The sequence below is a fragment of the Pseudochaenichthys georgianus genome, chromosome 20 (assembly GCF_902827115.2).
Source record: "Pseudochaenichthys georgianus chromosome 20, fPseGeo1.2, whole genome shotgun sequence".
Lineage (NCBI taxonomy): Eukaryota > Metazoa > Chordata > Actinopteri > Perciformes > Channichthyidae > Pseudochaenichthys > Pseudochaenichthys georgianus.
The window spans coordinates 16,488,285-16,503,814 of NC_047522.1; the positions used below are offsets into that span (position 1 = coordinate 16,488,285).

The 15,530-nt window shown below is 41.9% G+C and overlaps 2 protein-coding genes across 4 annotated transcripts in view; one reads left to right on the forward strand and one right to left on the reverse strand.

The window, feature by feature from the left end:
• Nucleotides 1–11,296, forward strand: part of asap1b (ArfGAP with SH3 domain, ankyrin repeat and PH domain 1b) — a 50,375-nt gene extending 39,079 nt beyond the window's left edge. The window contains exons 18-29 of one of the 3 annotated variants that reach the window (XM_071206958.1): nt 952–1,037; nt 2,372–2,487; nt 2,578–2,645; nt 3,549–3,656; nt 4,508–4,736; nt 6,483–6,551; nt 7,147–7,308; nt 8,285–8,363; nt 8,504–8,568; nt 8,642–9,195; nt 9,763–9,885; nt 10,007–11,296. In XM_071206958.1, coding sequence (XP_071063059.1) covers nt 952–1,037; nt 2,372–2,487; nt 2,578–2,645; nt 3,549–3,656; nt 4,508–4,736; nt 6,483–6,551; nt 7,147–7,308; nt 8,285–8,363; nt 8,504–8,568; nt 8,642–9,195; nt 9,763–9,885; nt 10,007–10,081 — 1,734 coding nt within the window. In that variant the 3' untranslated portion in view covers nt 10,082–11,296. The remainder of the gene's footprint in view (nt 1–951; nt 1,038–2,371; nt 2,488–2,577; nt 2,646–3,548; nt 3,657–4,507; nt 4,737–6,482; nt 6,552–7,146; nt 7,309–8,284; nt 8,364–8,503; nt 8,569–8,641; nt 9,196–9,762; nt 9,886–10,006) is intronic. The other 2 variants (XM_071206957.1, XM_034108326.1) reach the window with 2 other exon arrangements.
• A 273-nt stretch (nt 11,297–11,569) lies between these two features.
• LOC117465995 (elongation factor 1-alpha-like) lies at nt 11,570–15,277 on the reverse strand. The gene is made up of 7 exons (XM_034109124.1): nt 15,053–15,277; nt 14,790–14,969; nt 12,904–13,200; nt 12,684–12,834; nt 12,265–12,521; nt 11,946–12,180; nt 11,570–11,866 (listed from the first exon to the last, which is right to left on the reverse strand). The coding sequence occupies exons 1-7, from the start codon at nt 15,194–15,196 to the stop codon at nt 11,775–11,777; spliced, it is 1,356 nt and encodes a 451-aa protein (XP_033965015.1). The 5' UTR covers nt 15,197–15,277; the 3' UTR covers nt 11,570–11,774.
• Nucleotides 15,278–15,530: the final 253 nt, after the last annotated feature.

A 15,530-nucleotide genomic window follows, 5' to 3' on the forward strand; every position in this document is an offset into this window, starting at 1 on the left:
TCCGATACTGGACTACAAACCCCAGAAGTGTCCCTCTCAGATCTCGACACTGCGGTGGATCATCCTCCTGCCAGCGGGACAGAGAACACTGACACATTTCTACCCGTTGGTGAATTAGTTGGCGGGTAAATGAAAGGTTGTATCATCAACAGCTGGATCATTTAAAGTCATCCTGATATCTTCGCCAGCAGGTGGTGATATCCAGCCACCTTCATCACATTGTCGGGCATCAACTCATTTGGAGTTCATTTTTAATCCGATGACAACATCTGCGTGATTCACGTTTTTCATTCTGTGGTTCAGCCTCTTTGTGTGTTTGCACCGCTGGATAAGGCATATATATGCCATTTGAATAACAAGAGGTGGATGGTGAGAATGCCGTCGCGTAAACAACACAGATGATCAGATTTAAGCTGACATAAATGGGTCAAGGTTTTATAACACAGACATGGTAGTTCTCTTCATGAAAGATGAAGTGTGCAATGCAGCGAGGTTTGAAGACAGAGAGAGCTGCTGCTGCTGCTGCCTGCGCTATTCAGTCTGACTCACTGATATCTGATCTGCTGTTGTCAGTACCTCTGAATGGCTGACAGCACGGTGACATCCCACTCCCCCGCATAACCAGACACATACAGGGACACACTGCCCTTACTCTTCCCTATTATATCCAGCACTTACTCCACTATATTTAATCCTTTACCTCCATCTTTAAAGCTGCATTTAATGAACTGACATCTTGATCTAGTTTGAGAGGAAGATGTTATTATTGCAAGACAATGGCAAAATGTTAAACTCTAAGCCTTGCCTGCTGACATATTATTTTTAGGAGCCATTTTGTTTACTGCAGCTTGTTTAAATGCTGAAAGAGACGCAGAGAGGGAGAGAATACAGAATGGATGCTGCACAAGATTGTCTCATGGTGTCTGTGCTGTGTGTGGTGGCCCCCTGCAGGAATCCGGAGAGACAGCACTGCACTACTCGGTACGGACTGCTGACCAGACCTCCCTGCACTTGGTGGACTTCCTTGTGCAGAACAGGTAAATGTTTCACAATCATTTTCACCCAAAAAAGCCGGAATATAATTGCCTCATCACGTGCATTTCTTTGGGCGATTCGTGCCAATTACAAAGCTGTCAAAAATATCTATTAAGTTTAACACATCAACGCTTTAGAGATAAAATGAAATAAACCACAGTTTTGTGCAAACACGCAGTATCAAATGTGCTCTGCGTGAGTCTTTCTTGTTCTCGGCTTCGCTCTGTAAGAAAGCAGTGGACGTGCGGAGGAGAGCTTAGCGCTGCAGCTCATATTCCCACAAGGCAAAAAGAAATGGGTCAAGCACTTGTTCGCTGCCTTTAATTTATTCCCTTCTCTTTTCAATTGTTTACCCACCACTGCTCCGAGTGCACACACAAGACGTGGAACCCTCTCACTAATTAATAGCAGCGCTCATACGGTGTCATGCTTAGACCTCATTATTTAAGATATATCTCTTGTTATTTAAGATATATGATAGATAGATAGATAGATAGATGGATGGATGGATAGATAGATAGATAGATAGATAGATGAATAGATAGATAGATAGATGGATGGATGGATAGATAGATAGATAGATGGATAGATGGATAGATAGATAGAATAGATGGATAGATAGATAGATAGATATATGATAGATAGATAGATAGATAGATGGATGATAGATAGATAGATGGATGGATAGATAGATAGATAGATGGATGGATAGATAGATAGATAGATGGATAGATAGATAGGTACTTTATTGATCCCATTTGGGAAATATTTGGGTTGCAGCAGCAAAAAAACACAAGGCAATTTACATAAGAGAAATTAAGACACAGAAATAAACAGTCCAACATATTTCAGAAATAGAAATAAAATAGCATTAAAAAGATTAAATAGAAATGAATAAAAAATATATATACATGTGGAAAATATACATGTGGATATACAAATTTCCAGTAACAAATATAATGCAGGATATTATTTTGCAAGAATGGATTATTCAATATTAAATAGAACATGAATGTAAAATGTACAGTGGGAGTTTAAGTCCAGTTATTAAGAGAATATATAATATACAATCCCTTTTAAAAGAGATTATTTGCCTACTGTAACAAGAAAGAGTGAATTTGCCTAGCATTGTTTAATCAAATGTTTTTATGAGGGATTTTAAAAGCTCATTCTAAACTACTAAAGGAAAAGACAGTTTTTTAAAAATATCCTGTTTTCTCTCGTGCAAAATCCCCAAATCCTGGGTTATTCCACATTAACCTTTCGCTGCAGGACTCTGGATATCACCCTAGAGCTTGTAACCTGTGTCCTGACTTTGTGTGTGTTTTTCTCCCAGTGGTAACGTGGATAAGCAGACGGAGTGGGGCAACACCGCCCTGCATTACTGCAGCATGTACGAGAAGCCAGAGTGCCTCAAGTTACTCCTGAGGGGCAAGCCAGCGACTGATATCAGTGAGTCACAAGTCCAGGTTCATCCTCTCCTTAAAGTCCTGTGTACGCCACACTCCTAACTGTTGATCATCCCTCTCTCTTCCCCTTCAGCCAATCAGAACGGAGAGACGGCGCTGGATGTTGCCAGGCGACTGAGGAACACTCAGTGCGAGGAGGCAGTAAGTACAGCCGGTGATTTTGGACATCACAGAGGTTTATAACGCTCTAAAAAAAACATGGAATTAAAAGAAAATCACATATAATACATTACATTACATGTCACTTGTTAGACGCTTTTATCCAAAGCGACTGACATACTCAATACTGTGGACAATCCTCACAGGAGCAATTTGGGGTGAAGTGTCTTGCCCAGGGACACAACGACATGCTGACTGCAGTGGGGTTTGAACTCGCTATCCTCTGATTCAAAGTCCAGCACACTGCCTAATAAAAAGAATTGGTTGTGGAATAGAGCTTGTGGTTGATTTAACATTTTATCAGGGAGATAATTCAGAACACTAGATGGCAGTCAGAGGTCTGTCTCCAGCCTCAGGCAACAGGGACAGCAGAGTGGAAGTAATGGTTGATGTATGTTCATTATTAACGCTTTTATGACCATGCAGACACAAAAAAGCTATTTTAAATGCAGTAACAAATATAAAATAAATATATTATTAAAGTATTTGCACATTTAACACATGGGGGATATTGTTACTTTGTGGAAGCTGTATACTGCTGAACATACCCATAAAGAAAGTGTTTTAAATGACCCTGACTTTTCCCACTTAATGTTTATTTTGTGTCTAACTTATTGAGTATTTAGAGTGGTAGACAATTTGAGTTCCACTTCCTTATCTTGTTTTCCATTAATAGGGTTTGGGATTGTCTCTATTTAAATGTAACTGATGAACGTGTGTGTGTGTGTGTGTGTGTGTGTGTGTGTGTGTGTGTGTGTGTGTGTGTGTGTGTGTGTGTGTGTGTGTGTGTGTGTGTGTGTGTGTGTGTGTGTGTGTGTGTGTGTGTGTGTGTGTGTGTGTGTGTGTGTGTGTGTGTGTGTGTGTGTGTGTGTGTGTGTGTGACAGCTGGTGCAGGCTGCAGAGGGGAAGTTCAACCCTCACATCCATGTGGAGTACGAGTGGAGCCTCAGACTGGAGGAGATGGACGAGAGCGATGATGACCTCGATGATAAGGTTCGATCAGAGTTCAGTTCCCTTCAAGCTTCAATTGAATCAGGTTTTCAGCGCGCCTCTATACAGTGCTGATGAATCTAATAATGAAACTATTGAGTCAGTGCGATGTGCAGATACCACAGAGCAGTGCTGCTCTAGAGCTTAAAGGTTTTAAAAGAGCTGCAGAAATTAGTCTGATTTTGGCAACTCCTGACCATTTATGTTCTTTTGTGTTCTTTTTGATCAGGACTCTATTAAAAGAGCCTTTTCTTTCTTTATTTTGATGGAAACACCAAAGAATAGCAACTATTAGAAACTGGCCAAAATATCGAGGCATGTTAATATGCATATCAAAATATTCAAATGCATAATTTGAATGTCTATATAGTATCACCATGCCAGTAATGCCATCATCAGGTGATGGTACTTTTTGGCCAACTTAAGTTAGCAAATGTCCCCCCCCCCCCCCCCCTCCTATGCAGTGGCACAAAATGTCTTGAAATAAGAAGTGATGTGGGAGAAGACCCTGCGCTGTTTGATACATTACATTTGGAGTCACAATCGCAGGCAGTTCTGCTGAGCGGGAAGCAATGTGTTGATTTTGGTGAAATCCTGTTAAATGAGGCGCTAACACCATGGAACCTCCAGAGATATCAAGCTTCCGGGATGTGTTGCGAATATTTATTTGTAGTGATGAGTCTCATAAGACATGAACAGCCCAGTTCAAAAAAATGGTGTGTGTTTTCTATTATTTATTTGGGAAAAGGTGGTCAAAATCAACTCAAGGCCCTTTGAGTTACAAAGGGTTGAGATTCCCTACAGGTTATGATTTTAGCTCTTATTCCCAGACTGTGTCTCGTGTCCCTTTGCAGCCCAGTCCCATCAAGAAGGACCGCTCCCCGAGGCCTCAGAGCTTCTGCCACTCCTCCAGCCTCTCCCCCCACGACAAGCTGTCCCTGCCGGGCTTCATCAGCCAGAGGGACAAGCAGCAGCGCCTGTCCTACAGCGCCTTCACTAACCAGATGTACAGCGCCTCCACCGATCTCACCTCCTCCCCCGTGGCCGACGGGCCGCCACTGCCCCCCAGGAACCAGGGCAAAGGTCAGACCTGACTGCTCCGACACCCACAGCTACATCAGTCTTTAGATTATAACCATGACAGGCAATAAAGTCATGTAATGCTAATATCTCTTTTGCAAATGTCAGCCTGTTATGCAAATAGCTTCTGCTTTGTTTACTGTGTCTGATCAGTAGAGGGAAGCTAGTCTTTGGAACTGTACTTCATTAGCTCTGTTAATGTTTATTATACCAAGGACAGGATTAGGTGCGGAGGAATGCTGCGCAATTACTTTTCCTCCAAAATTTCTTCTTTGTTAGTCCACATGTATACACACACCCTGCAGTGGAATGTAATTTGTTGAACGCACAAATCAGAGGGCAGAATGCAGGTGTCATTAAGATTGCTTACACAGCAACCTTCAGAAAACATGGCTGCAGGAGAGGGCAGGGGGTAGCTGTTAGTCAGGCCAGAGGTAAACACTTTATACACACTTACACTGTGGACGTGCTGGCTCTGCAGTATTACAATCAAAGATAACACTCCTCCCTCAGTGGAGTAGTTTGAAACACCAACAGCGTTACTATAGATGAAAACATTGCACAACATGCAAAACATCTTAACAAGGCATTTTTAACCCTTTGAGGCTTTAAATATTATTTTTCTTAAAGCAAAGGGTGTGAATTATCACTTGATTCCAGTTGTTTTATTAGAGTCTTTTGGAAAGCCCTCAATTGGCCTTTCTTTTAAACATAAGTTTAATTTCTAGATGACAACAGTTGCTTTTGTTGGCTAAAGTGAGGACTGTCGCTGGCAGATTTGACTATCCTTAGCTTAATCCTAACTCCGTCTCCACTGTAACTGTTTTTGCTGACTAGATTTCAAATGAAAACACTTAAAAGTGGGGTAGGTAATTCACTTCAGAAACACTTTTTGTTATATTCCATGGAATGCTCTTAACATCCTGATAGCAATGAATACATTAAATGCTTTGACAATAAATACATCTGTGGAAGCCGTGGCGCTGTAAAAAGCACGACCAATCATCTGAGCCGGCCCGGCTAAAGTAACTGGACGGCCGACCTGCCTGTCAGCCTTCCATCTGTGCACAAACTTATCTCGTGCCCTCATTGGTCATGTGCGCGTTCGTGTGTGTTGGAGGAGGGGCTCTGTAAGGAAGTCTGAAGGAAGGGGCAGATTTTTTTCAGCTGCATACTTTCAAATTCTAGCGCACTCGAGCTGGTTTCTCCATTCTTACCTACCCTACCTTTAAACATGAACATGATAGTAACAGACATGACACAATGCTAAAAAGTTAAACCTGCATGTCTCAGGAAAAGATAAGGAATAAGAAGACATGAAAAAACAAAATTGATCTTTAGAATTGAAAAGGCACTACTAATCATCCTAAACGATATCAGGATTAAGAAAGAATATTTCACTTTAAATCACCTACAGTATAAGTTGATTTTCTTAAAGTTTGATATGGGCAAAAATGTGATTATAAAGGCTGAATGATATACATACATTTAGAATAACATGCTAACTCTTGATATTCTCCAGATAGCAGCGCTCCCTTGGGTGCTGAAGACCCCCCCCTGGGGCCAGCTCCGCGCCATTTTTCCTCTTTTTCTTTTCTTTTTCTTTGCTTGCCACTGATAAGATTTCATCTTGTTATTTCACAGTGTGTGGGAGCAGCTCTTCTTAAGACTGACATACTGTAGATTCTCTCCCACACTCCTCATCTCGCTCTCCTTTCTTTCTCTTTTTTTGTTTCTCTATTCTTTCAGCTCCACACTTGGCATTCCTTGGCTCTCATTCGCACTACGCCACTCTGGCTGGCACTCGACCATACATCAGTGAATATCCTGGTTTTATGTTCTCCCCCTTACTCGGCTGTGTGCCCCCTATATACACTTATCCCTCAGTTGTTTCCTGCTTTACAGCTCACATTCATAGGGTGGTGGTGGTGGTGTTTTATTAAGCAAACAATGGGACCATGTAGGCAAGCTTAGTCTCCACTTCTTGCCTACGTGAATTCTGTATCATGCTGGAAATCATGTCCCACCATCCTTGAGCTGTAAACTCTTAACCACAGCTGATTCCTCTCTGGCTGAGCTCTCTATAAGCTGCTTCCACCCTTCTTTTCTTTATATTAGTGAACAGTGAGTCCCATTGGAAACAAAAAGGCGTATTCATAAACAAATTCACCGATTAGAGCCACAAGAAATGTGCCTAATCATGGTTTCCCTTTTCCATATTCCCATCTGTTTTTTATTTGTTGTCTCCTCATATTGTTCTGTAAAAAACTAAATTCTTCTCCATATTTTCCGCTCCTCCTCTTCTCCATGCTCCATTTTCCTCTCCTTTATCTTCTCGGGGGGTTAGGGGGTTGTCAGAATGACTTTTTGGGGAGTCTCGTCACCTCATGTGTTTTATGTATCGCTCCTCCAGCTCCTCCCCCATCTGGCCCTCCCTCTACACTCACACCAGGAGCCAGCTCCACCCTGTCCAAGAAGAGACCTCCGCCCCCACCTCCTGGACACAAACGCACCCTGTCTGACCCACCCAGCCCGCTCTCTCACAGTCCACACAGTAAAGGGGGCTTGACTGGGGGTGAGACACAAGCACCTGACAATACCTGACAGTAGGCTGGTTTTGCTCCAGCAACAGATCTTATCAAAGTTCAGAATGTTGCAGGGTTATTCTAAAAGTTCTGCACTTCAATTCAAATAAAGACTTTTCTCAGGGGTTTGAGGGTTTTCATTGAGAGTCATACAGACTAGCTGATGCCTTTGTATGTGTCTTTGTGCAATTTAAAAGTATTTTGAATGGCTCATTATGTGGATATTCATAGATGCAAATCATATTTTTCCTCTAAATCTTGTATTTTTTGATAACCGGGTTAAGGTCTAAAAACAATTCCAATTTGTTGACACTTTTAGAAAGTGATTCAGTTTATTATGAACATAAAATAAAAGCAGCAAATCCTCTCACTTTCGTTTTGGGTTCAAATACCTTGGATGATACACGTCATCCAGGTCAAAATGTGGATGTTGACACCATTTACTAACTGTAACTTTAATGCATCTGTGAGTGCTCCATCAGGTAGGATGAGGCATTTTACCATCTTTAAGTACCCATTTCTAAGTTTTTGATCTGAGATAACAAGTAGCATACTTTTAAACTGCACAAAATATATCATATTTAACACAGAAGAGTTATGTTTTAACTACCACTTGGAGACATAACCGCAGTCATCTTACCTGCAATCACCTGTCCCGTATGGGTATACTGGGGGTATTTTGACTGTTTTTCCATTGTTATCATTTTCCCTCTGTGGTGTTTTGTGCATTCTGTGTCACCCTTACCCAACCACCAATTAAATGATGACACTTTATTGCACAACCCCCAAATAACTCATGGAAAGCTCAGCCAGATGATGCCTCCCTCACTATTATTTTTGTTTTAAACATCACAGCATGTTTATTATTATTATTATTATTTCACCATTAATTTTGTATTAATCTCTGGGTTAATGCTCTGCTATGTTGTTGAGTAATCTGTGTCGTCATCGATGTCAATGTTTTAGGAAGCGACTCCACCCCTCCTCCTGTCAGCAAGATGTCTCCGGTCTCTAACAAGTTTGAAGGAATTCCTCAGCAGCAAAGGTAACAAACAAAAAAAGACGATGGAATGTGAATCATTTTATCATAACTCGCTAAGAAATCTTTTATCCCAGCAGATAAGGTTCAAGCGTTTTCTTACATAATCTTTTTCATTAAACTTCACGTGATAAATCTTTTCCCAGCACTACTTCGATCAACACAAAGTCTACACTTGGTCCAAGGGTTCTTCCCAAACTACCTCAGAAAGGTACACCTTTGTCCAGCTTTATTTTGATACAAGCTGTTAAATGGCAAAGTTATTCACACACTTCTCCCTCCAGTGGCATTGCGGAAGATTGACACCATCCACCACCCGTCGATGGATAAGCCCAGCCTCCCTCCAGAGGTCTTCCAGAAGTCCCCCCCGGCAGCCGACCCCCCCCAGAAGGTTCCTCTGGCGGACCGGCCTCAGCTGGCAGACCTGCCCCCCAAACCCCAACCGTCTGAACTTCCTCCTAAACCCGGAGAACTTCCTCCCAAGCCTCAGCTCTCAGACCTCCCTCCTAAACCTCAGCTGGGAGACCTCCCCCCCAAACCCCAGCTCAAAGACCTGCCTCCGAAGCCGCAGCTCTCCGACATCCCACCCAAACCCGGGACCGCCGAGCCCACCCCCAGGCAGCCGCACGGAGACACTCTGCAGAGGCCTCAAACACAACCTCCACCTCCCCCTCAACCCCAGTCCCAGTCCCAGCCCCAGCCCCTGCCTCAAGACTCACCGTCCCCTAATCAGCAAGCACCTGTTGGGACGCCCCCCCAACCAGCTGCTGAAAACACCAACGGGACCCCCACAGGGACCGCAGAGACACCCGTGCCCCTCCCCAGGAAGATCAACACGGTAAGAAGACCATACTGAGTTTTTAAGTCAATACATGTGCTTTTCAATGTATTAAAACATGTTTTCAGAAGCATAATGGTCTTTTTAAATAAAGATTAGCGCCTGATCAATACTATATATGATTTTTTAACTAAAAACTGCCAGTTTTTCCACATAACCTTTTGTTTCTTATTGGCCAACATTTATGCTGATACTGACATATTTCAGGTAATCTTATATTGGCTTAAATCTTGACCAGTTAATCAGGATCATCTATAGATGTAATACATGAGATTCATTATGCTATTTGTTACTTTAACAATGCTTATCAGCTGTTTAACATTCAGTTTGGATCACCATCTTCTGTTTTAAATGCTTGGTCACTCTGGTTTCTTGCGACAGTCTCTAACCACAGTCTCTAACCACTGCACACATTATGTTATATTTTCGCTTTTTTGCTCTCACAATACATGAGAAACAACTTTTCTAAAGATACATTCTTATTCTGAGCGACCCAACATGGTACTTACACAACTCCCTCATAAAAATAGAGAATGCTTTGTCACCGTTTTGTTTTTGTATGTCTAGGGGAAAAGCAAATCCCGCCGGGTGAAGACAATCTATGATTGCCAAGCTGACAATGATGACGAACTGACATTTGCTGAAGGAGAGGTGATTATAGTAACAGGAGAGGAGGACCAGGAGTGGTGGGTAAGTCAAGCTTCAATACTATCCATATTTTTCTTATATATAATACTTCTTTGTCCTTGAGCTATCTTAAGGGCACAATAACACACAACTTTGTTCTCATATGTTTTCTAAACTCTTCCAGATCGGGCACATTGAAGGGGAGCCGGACAGAAAGGGTGTGTTCCCCATGTCTTTTGTGCACATCCTGAGTGACTGACAGTCAGAGAGACTTGCACTACACCTCTCCCTACATTGAGAGGTCCTGTACATAGCGATTATAACACCTCTTGTCCAATGACAAGTGTCCTAAAGAAGAAAAAAAAAACAAGAAACCAAGAAGGCTCATCGAGCCATGGATATCTCCTCCATGCTGTACAAAGAATGTGTGTATTCTTCCTTTACCAGTATTATCTTAACCCTATAGCACGGCTGTGAAGAAGCCACTCTCAAAACCCTAGCACTTACCTAAAGTCTATGTTTATGCTGTTACTGTGTATATATGTATGTAAATATATATATTTGTGTGTGAGTGTATATACATGTTTTATTGTACAAAACATGTACCATTGCTCTCTCTACCTGTCAGATTTAAACATCAGGGCGGTAGACTTTGAATTTTATCCGTATTGATTTTACTGGCCCTCAAGTAATTATCAGCTTATATTTCTGGAAAAAGGACAAATAAGAAAAGGAATGTGAAATAGGTCATGTCACTCTGTCTTGCATCCCTGTTTACCACCATAGTTGACTGAAGAGGCTGCAGTCTCCCACTGATCTTGACCCCAAATGAAAACATTAATGTACTCCTTGTTCTTGCTTGCTTTGTGTGTACACGTATTATGGTTGTTTTACAGTATAGAAACCTGCTGCTACTGTGTGGTGGAATATCAAAGCCTGTGGTTCACTGCAGGTCACTAATTTACTCCTTGTTACACTGTTCACTGTATGTATGCTCTGTGCGTAAACTCAGCGCCATCCCCACAGTCCCTTGACTTTCTGTGCATGGTGTAACAATGACTGGAATTGAGTGGAGTGCTGCGTTCAAAGATGCTCACCTCAGGGTTTGAAGAGCCACTATTAAGCAGGACTACACAAAAAAAAAAATGTATCCTGTGTTTAAAGCCACTATTATTAACAAGTATGGGAAACTCAAGAGGACATCTTAGCAATAACTTGATTTTCTGACACCAACCGTTGTTCACAATTCAGTGTCTTGTAAAAACCTCATGAGCTTGAAATGTTTAAGTTTGATCATGTAATATCATTCCATGTTACTGGATCCAGTACATTTCCAGGTTTGCCTGTGAACCAGAGATGTCTTTAAGCACGGTGGAATGAGCAAAAGGCTGGAGAGCCGATGCAGTTTCCCTCCCCCATGTTAAGGAATAAACCCATCAACCCATTGTATCATAAATAAAGTGCTGTACTGAAACTCTGGCCCTGGGCTCTTGCTTTCATGTTTAAACATCCGTTTGCCTTCTTTTGGTGTTAGAAAAGTGCATGTTAAAACATTGCAAGTTAGCCTACATGAATAGTTCTTAAAAATCAATAAAGCCAATCAGCAGTGGATTCTACAAGTCAAACTTAAAAGTACTATGAACCATTTGGAATTATTTACTCTTGCTGTAAATTCCTAAACGCCTTGCGAAAAAGTCAAATGGAGTATTTCTTCAGTTGCATCAAGACAAAACTTTTCAACACAAAGTTCTCAAATGATTCTTTATTTTCTCAACAAATCACATTTAAACCAAAATGTACCATCCAATGGCTTCTTTTGGATTTCTCATTAACACAGGAATAATCTTTTAACATAAATATTTTGTGTTGCAACACAAATGTCATTTGACCAAATAAAAAGCAGCAATACCAGAGTTTACTGGTAAACAAAAAAACTAAAACTATGTACACACTTAGGCTTTAAGTTTTGATCCTTGTGCCTTCACCACTGACTTGATGACTCCGACAGCGACCGTCTGCTTCAGGTCTCGTGCTGCAAAGCGACCTAGGAAGCGAAACAAAAACATGTTAAACACTGCAGAAGGTCAATATAAATGTAGACTGATTTAGATAGTATACTGTACCTAAGGAAGGGTATGAGAAGAAGCTCTCGACACACATGGGCTTGATGGGAATCATTTTGACTGTGGCAGCGTCTCCAGATATCAGTAGCTGCGGATCGTCCTCCACTTTATTTCCCGTCCGCCTGTCAATCTTTTCCTTCAGCTCAGCAAAGCGACAGGTCACATGGGCGGTGTGGCAGTCCAGGACAGGAGAGTAGCCTGCCTTGACCTTCCCTGGATGGTTCAGGATAATCACCTTAAGATGGAAAATATACACATCAGCACAGGGGGGGGGGCAACAATGAATTATAAGTTTCAATTTCAACTCCACTGAACAAACCTGCGCTTCAAAGCTGCTGACATCTGTGGGCGGATCCTGCTGGGCGTTTCCAGCCACATCCCCTCGCCGCAGGTTCTTTACAGCCACGTTCTTAATGTTGAAGCCGACATTGTGTCCGGGCAGACCTTGCTCCATCCCCTGGTGGTGCATCTCAATGGACTTCACCTCGGCAGTGATTTTGGCTGGCGAGAACATCAGGGTCATGCCTGGTTTGAGGACGCCAGTTTCAATCTTACCTACTGGCACGGTCCCGACTCCTGAGAAGATGAAGAAAAAAAAAGTGCATTTAAAAGTTTAAACTAGTGGATTAAGGCTTTATCAGCTGACAAACATTTCTGTTCTTGACCCCACTCCAATTGCTCTGCTGCACATCTGTAACACATAAAAATTACTAAAATGAACTGAGCATAACTCCTAACCTCCAATTTTGTAGACATCCTGCAGAGGTAACCGAAGGGGCTTGTTGATGGTGCGAACTGGTGGTTGAATGGAGTCCAGGACTTCAAGTAGAGTTCTCCCAATTGCATTTCCTCCCCTTCTTCTGGATTTCCATCCTTGGAACCAGGGCATCTGCAGAGAGGAACTTGTGTTAATGTGTTACATGTTCCTAGATTTTCACAAGTTTAAGACCATAATTACCTTCTGAGTTGCAGTGATCATGTTCTCCCCAGTCCAGCCAGAAATTGGCACGAAAGGCACAGTTCCGGTTTCGTAGCCGATCTTCTTGAGGAAGCCGTTCACACCTCGCACCACTTCTTCAAAGCGCTTCTGGCTGAAAGGGGGTTCAGTCAGATCCATCTTGTTCACACACACTATGATCTGCTTCACACCCAGAGTGTAAGCCAGCAAGGCGTGCTCTCTGGTCTGACCACTTCTTGACACACCAGCCTCGTATTCTCCTTGAGCTGCAGAGACCACCAGGAGGGCAACATCGGCCTGAAAGGACATTTATGATATTGGTTAGAAGCAGAGCCGGCCCGACCCATTAAGCGACATAAGCGGCTGCTTAGGGCCCCGCAGCCACTAAGGGGCCCACTAGCAAAAAACTAAATAATTTTTTTTAAATTAAACATATATATATATCAGTACACGTCGCCGTGATAAGTATGTTTAATTAAGTGTTAATATGCCTAGATTGCCTACTCTCAAAGTCATGTATTATATTATTGAGTCAATAATATAATACATTAACCGTGCTTTACCTGAACCTCATCATGACACAAGAGAGGACGGCAGGATTGTGTTCAGTGAATGCAACAGAGGCAAGACACCAGACGAACCAGAGAGTTGAATGGAAATAAACATCCGTCTTATTGGCTGACAGGTACCTATCCTGTGAGCTGTGACGTTTTAAAATAAACTGTCAGTCGGACTCAAAGTTTTTGAAGATGGACATAAGAAAAAAAAAATGTCTTAAAAAAAGACAACAATTCTCAAGTGGTGGCTCACACAACAACCCCAGAGCCACCACTTGAGCCAGGTAAACAAGGTATGTAAATGTCAGTAAACTTCCAAGTTATGCGAACATGTAAGCAAAATATAAATTACAGCTACGTTGACATTACTTTGAATCGCGGGGGTAAGCTAAACCGTTAGCAAGTAGCTATAGCTAGCCAGATATATTAAATAAACACTTATACAATCTAAATGTAATGTTTTTTGGCATTACCTGGTGATTTCAAAGAAAGCTCTCTGGGAAATGTTGACTTACTGTTCGACATGAAGCTAGAAGCTACCTTACAGTACACAGTTGATCCGGAGTCCTGTCAGTTAAAGTGTTTCATAGTTAGCTTAGCTAAGCATCAACCTAGCATTGAAATATATGGATGTTATGTGACAGAGAAAAGTCAGCTGAAATGGTGGCATAGTTGCCACTGTTTTACGTGTCGACAGCATGTTTGAATGTATTTGCAGCAGTAAATGTGGCTGGTTGGCCACTGACTTTGCCATAATACCTGCATTTAAATGTGTAACCTCTTTTTGCAAGAAATTATAATTCTTCTGAATAATATTCCTATTGACAGCTAGTTTCTATGTGAACATTATGAGATGGACAGCCAGAGAGAATAAATGAAAAACAGTTATGAAATACTATATCACAAAACAAGAATACAGTTCAAGTGATTTGCAAAATATCCATAAAGAAAAATCTGTTAACAGTTCTGTTTCATATGGGTGTTGAGAGATGTATCCATAGATCTCTTAATGTTGCTCTCAAAGTGCACCAGATTGATGCTTTTAACTTCAATATTTAAAAAAACAAATTTCCTGGGGGAGCATGCCCCCGGACCCCCCTAGAGGAGGTTAGGTCCACGGTGTTTACATTGTTATTTATACAATATGTGTGCTTATGCTATCATAAGACAAAAGTTGGTTCCGTGTTGTGTGTAGTGAGAACATGCTAGATTGAGGGGGGACCCCCAAGCCAAAGCTCGCTTAGGGCCCCCAAAAGTCTAGGGCCGGCCCTGGTTAGAAGGCCCATGAAATTACACTTACATAAAGTAAAGAACCTCTGTGCTACTAACCTGTGAAGTCCCTGTTATCATGTTTTTAATGAAGTCTCGGTGGCCAGGTGCATCAATTATAGTCATGCTGTATCTTTGAGTGTTAAATTTCAGCAGAGAGATATCAATGGTCATTCCTCGCTCCCGCTCAGCTTTAAGCTTGTCCAACACCCAGGCAAATTTGAAGGAGCTCTTCCCCATCTGTAAATAAAATACATAACTGGTGTTAGTAGGTTTTAAGACATTTCAATAGTTTTAAACCAATAGTTTAATTTGTTTCTCACCTCTGCTGCAGCTTTCTCGAACTTCTCCAATCTTCTCTGGTCGACGCCACCACATTTGTAAACGAGGTGGCCGGTGGTAGTTGACTTGCCGCTGTCAACATGGCCGATAATCACCACGTTAACATGAGTCTTCTCTTTCACCATGCTTGAAGTTGGCTTTTCGAAACGAACAAATTAACGGTAGGTTTCTGAGCTGAAGATACAACGTTCACGCTTCCGAATTCTTCTATCAAATGTGCGTGAACAGCCACTGCGGAGCTGCGTTTTAAGCTGCTGCACCTGTCGACACATGATTGAAGACAGGTGTCCGTCATTAAGCTTAATTAGGCTGGTGCATGTTTGGTAAAGGAGGAAATGGCAAAACAGAGCTTCAGGGAGAAGAGAAGAAAATGCGGAAAAGCTACATTTAATTTTTGCTCACTTATTTTTGGGGGGAAGCAGGAGTGAGAATTAAGGTACACTGTTATTAATGTGCAAC

Excerpts from the sequence above, each read along its gene's own strand:
- LOC117465995 (XM_034109124.1), bottom strand. The coding sequence starts at position 15,196 with ATGGTGAAAGAGAAGACTCATGTTAACGTGGTGATTATCGGCCATGTT. Across the intron at positions 13,201-14,789 it reads TGATAACAGGGACTTCACAG|GCCGATGTTGCCCTCCTGGT; the intron begins GTTAGTAGCACA and ends ATGTCCTTTCAG. Across the intron at positions 11,867-11,945 it reads CTTCTCATACCCTTCCTTAG|GTCGCTTTGCAGCACGAGAC; the intron begins GTACAGTATACT and ends TTCGCTTCCTAG.